This window comes from Salvelinus sp. IW2-2015, linkage group LG20 (genome assembly GCF_002910315.2).
Source record: "Salvelinus sp. IW2-2015 linkage group LG20, ASM291031v2, whole genome shotgun sequence".
In the NCBI taxonomy this organism is placed as follows: Eukaryota; Metazoa; Chordata; class Actinopteri; order Salmoniformes; family Salmonidae; genus Salvelinus; species Salvelinus sp. IW2-2015.
Window position 1 is genome coordinate 59,767,855 of NC_036860.1, and position 3,775 is coordinate 59,771,629.

At 45.4% G+C, this 3,775-nt stretch overlaps 1 protein-coding gene across 1 annotated transcript in view; it reads right to left on the bottom strand.

The window, feature by feature from the left end:
• Window positions 1-2,304, bottom strand: part of LOC111980031 (tetratricopeptide repeat protein 28-like) — a 16,727-nt gene extending 14,423 nt beyond the window's left edge. The window contains 2 exon segments of the mRNA XM_070449757.1: window positions 339-550; window positions 2,289-2,304. Of these exon segments, the coding sequence (XP_070305858.1) occupies window positions 339-550; window positions 2,289-2,304 (228 nt within the window).
• Window positions 2,305-3,775: the final 1,471 nt, after the last annotated feature.

The window sequence follows — 3,775 nt, forward strand, 5'->3', positions numbered from 1 at the left end:
AATTGCAAACAAAGGTTTCTGTACCAAATATTAAGTTCTGCTATTCTGATGTATCAAATACTTATGTCATGCAAAATGCAAATAAATTACTTAAAAATCATACAATGTGATTTTCTGGATTTGTGTTTTAGATTCCGTCTCTCACAGTTGAAGTGTACCTATGATAAAAATTACAGACCTCTACATGCTTTGTAAGTAGGAAAACCTGCAAAATCGGCAGTGTATCAAATACTTGTTCTCCCCACTGTAGATTCATAAAATATATACAGGTAACTGCCAAAGGTTAGTCACCCGTCCTTCCCTGCCTGTCATTCATTCATTCGATGTAGAAGTCTTACCCCTGAGGTGCAGGCGATGTTGAGCTGATGCTCCAGGCAGGACAGGGCTTGCTCATAATTTCCCAGCTGGCTGTGTAGGTCTCCCAGCTCCCAATAGGCCTGGGCCTTCCCCCCTCCTCCACCTCCTCCTCCCTCTCCGCCTCCTGATCCGCCCAGCTCATGGGCCACCACCAGTCTCTTCTCAAAACACACTAAAGCCTGCTGGAGACTACCTAGGGATCTGAGAGGAGATGTTTTTGTTTAACCCATTTCCCTCTTCAGAGTTGCTAATGTAGACCTGCTGCTTGCTGCATATGAGTCACTATTGCATTCAGAACGAGCCCTACCAATTATTTACATAAATGCATTTCATGAGTCACAACATAAAACACTCAGCTCTGAAAATCCAAACCTCAAAAGGCATCTAGTTTCCCAGAGAGAGATATATGAGCAACTTAAGAAGGCAAACAAGAAAACAAATTGGGCAATAACTTCAGGACATGTTAATTTTGCTAGTATGAGATATAATACATGTGATATCCTTGGGGGAGGAAATGTAAAAGAAGCTGTGTCTGCAAACTAACACTGAGCTGTGACTTTATCTGTCTACCTACTGTACATGACTTGTCCTATCATCACTCTGTCATTCCCTCACCAGGGACCAACAGAGAAGCAGAGAGGAGGGTGAGAGAGATGTAAAAACAGAGGAGGGTGGGAGAGAGATAAAGACAGAGGAGGGTGAGAGAGAGATAAAGACAGAGGAGGGTGAGAGAGAGATAAAGACAGAGGAGGGTGAGAGAGAGATAAAGACAGAGGAGGGTGAGTCCTCTGTCTTTATCTCTCTCACCCTCCTCTGTCTTTATCTCTCTCTCACCCTCCTCTGTTTTACATCTCGCTCACCCTCCTCTGTTTTTATATCTCGCTCACCCTCCTCTGTTTTTATCTCTCTCTCTCACCCTCCTCTGTTTTTATATCTCGCTCACCCTCCTCTGTTTTATTCTTCTCTCTCACCTTCCTTCTGTTTTTATAATCTCGCTCACCCTCCTCTGTCTTTATCTCTCTCTCACCCTCCTCTGTATTATCTCTCTCTCACCCTCCTCTGTCTTTATCTCTCTCTCCACCCTCCTCTGTTTTTACATCTCGCTCACCCTCCCTCTGTCGTTATCTCTCTTCTTCACCCTCCTCTGTCTTTATCTCTCTCTCACCCTCCTCTGTCTTTTATCTCTCTCTCTCACCTCCTCTGTTCTTTACATCTCGCTCACCCTCCTCTGTTTTTACATCTCGCTCACCCTCCTCTGTTTTTATTTTCCTCACCCTCTATATCGCCCCCTCTGTTTTTATATCTCGCTCACCCTCCTCTGTCTTATACTTCTCTCACCCTCCTCTGTTTATCTTGCTCACCCTCCTCTGTCCTTTCTCTCTCTCACCCTCCTCTGTCTTTCATACTCTCTCACCCTCCCTCTGTTTGTTATATCTCGCTCACCTCCTCTGTTTTATATCTCCTCCCTCCTCTGTTTATCTCTCTCTCACCCTCCTCTGTCTTTATCTCTCTCTCACCCTCCTCTGTCTATCTCTCTCTCACCCTCCTCTGTCTTTATCTTCCTCACCCTCCTCTATCATCTCTCTCACCCTCCTCTTTCTTTATCTCTCTCTCTACCTCATCTGTCTTTATCTCTCTCACCCTCCTCTGCTTTTATCTCTCTCACCCTCCCTCTGTTTTACATCCTCGCTCACCCTCCTCTGTTTTATATCTCTCCACCCTCCTCTGTTTATCTTCTCTCTCCTCACCCTCCTCTGTTTTATATCTCGCTCACCTCCTCTGTCTTTATCTCCTCTCACCTCCTCTGTTTTTATATTCTCGCTCACCCTCCTCTGTCTTTATCTCTCTCTCCCTCTCTGTATTTATTCTCTCTCACCCTCCTCTGTCTTTATCTCTCTCTCACCCTCCTCTGTTTTTTACATCTCGCTCACCCTCCTCTTCTTTCATCTCTCTCACCCTCCTCTTTTTTATATCTCGCTCACACCTCCTCTGTCTTTATCTCTCGCTCACCCTCCTCTGTCTTTATATCTCTCTCTCACCCTCCTCTGTCTTTATCTCTCTCTCACCCTCCTCTGTTTTATATCTCTCTCACCCTCTCTGTCTTATCTCTCTCCGTCACCCTCCTCTGTTTTATATCTCGCTCACCCTCCTCTGTTTTAACATCTCGCTCACCCTCCTCTGTCTTTATCTCTCTCTCACCCTCCTCTGTTTTTTAATCTCGCTCACCCTCCTCTGTCTTTATCTCTCTCACCCTCTCTGTTTTTATCTCTCTCTCACCCTCCTTCTGTCTTTTATCTATCTCTCACCCTCCTCTGTCTTTATATCTCTCTCACCCTCCTCTGTTTTTATCTCTTCTCACCCTCCTCTGTCTTTATCTTTCTCTCACCCTCCTCTGTTTTATATCTCTCTCACCCTCCTCTGTCTTTATCTCTCTCTCACCCATCCTCTGTCTTTATCTCTCTCTCGCACCCTCCTCTGTTTTTATATTCTCGCTCACCCTCCTCTGTTTTTATAACACTCTTCACCTCCTCTGTCTATATCTTCTCTCTCACCCGTCCTCTTCTATCCTCTCTCATCTCCTACCCTCCTCGTTTATCTCTCTCTCACCTCCTCTGTCTTTATCTCTCTCTCACCCTCCTCTGTCTTTATCTCTCTCTCACCCTCCTCTGTTTTTACATCTCGCTCACCCTCCTCTGTTTTTACATCTCGCTCACCCTCCTCTGTTTTTATACTCGCTCACCCTCCTCTGTCTTTATTCTCCTCACCCTCATCTGTTTTTATATCTCGCTCACCCTCCTCTGTTTTTATATCTCGCTCACCTCTCGTCTTTTCTCTCTCTCACCTCCTCTGTTTTTAACCTCTCTCACCCTCCTCTGTCTTTATCTCTCTCTCACCCTCCTCTGTTTTTACATCTCGCTCACCCTCCTCTGTCTTTATATCTCTCTCACCCTCCTCTGTTTTTACTATCTCGCTCACCCTCCTCTGTCTTTATCTCTCTCTCACCCTCCTCTGTCTTTATCTCCTCTCACCCTCCTCTGTCTTATCTCTCTCTCACCCTCTCTGTTTTATATCTCTCTCCACCCTCCTCTGTCTTTATCTCTCTCTCACCCTCCTCTGTTTTTATCTCTCGCTCACCCTCCTCTGTTATATCCTCTCACCCTCCTCTGTTTTATCTCTCTCTCCACCTCCTCTGTTTTTATATCTCGCTCACCCTCTCTCTGTCTTTATCTCTCTTCACCCTCCTCTGTCTTTATCTCTCTCTCACCCTCCTCTGTCTTTATCTCTCTCTCACCCTCCTCTTGTTTTTATCTCTCGCTCACCCTCCTCTGTCTTTATCTCCTTCACTCCCTTGTTTTTATATCTCTCCACCCTCCTCTGGTTTTATATCTCTCTCACCCTCTGCTGTTTTTATATCTCG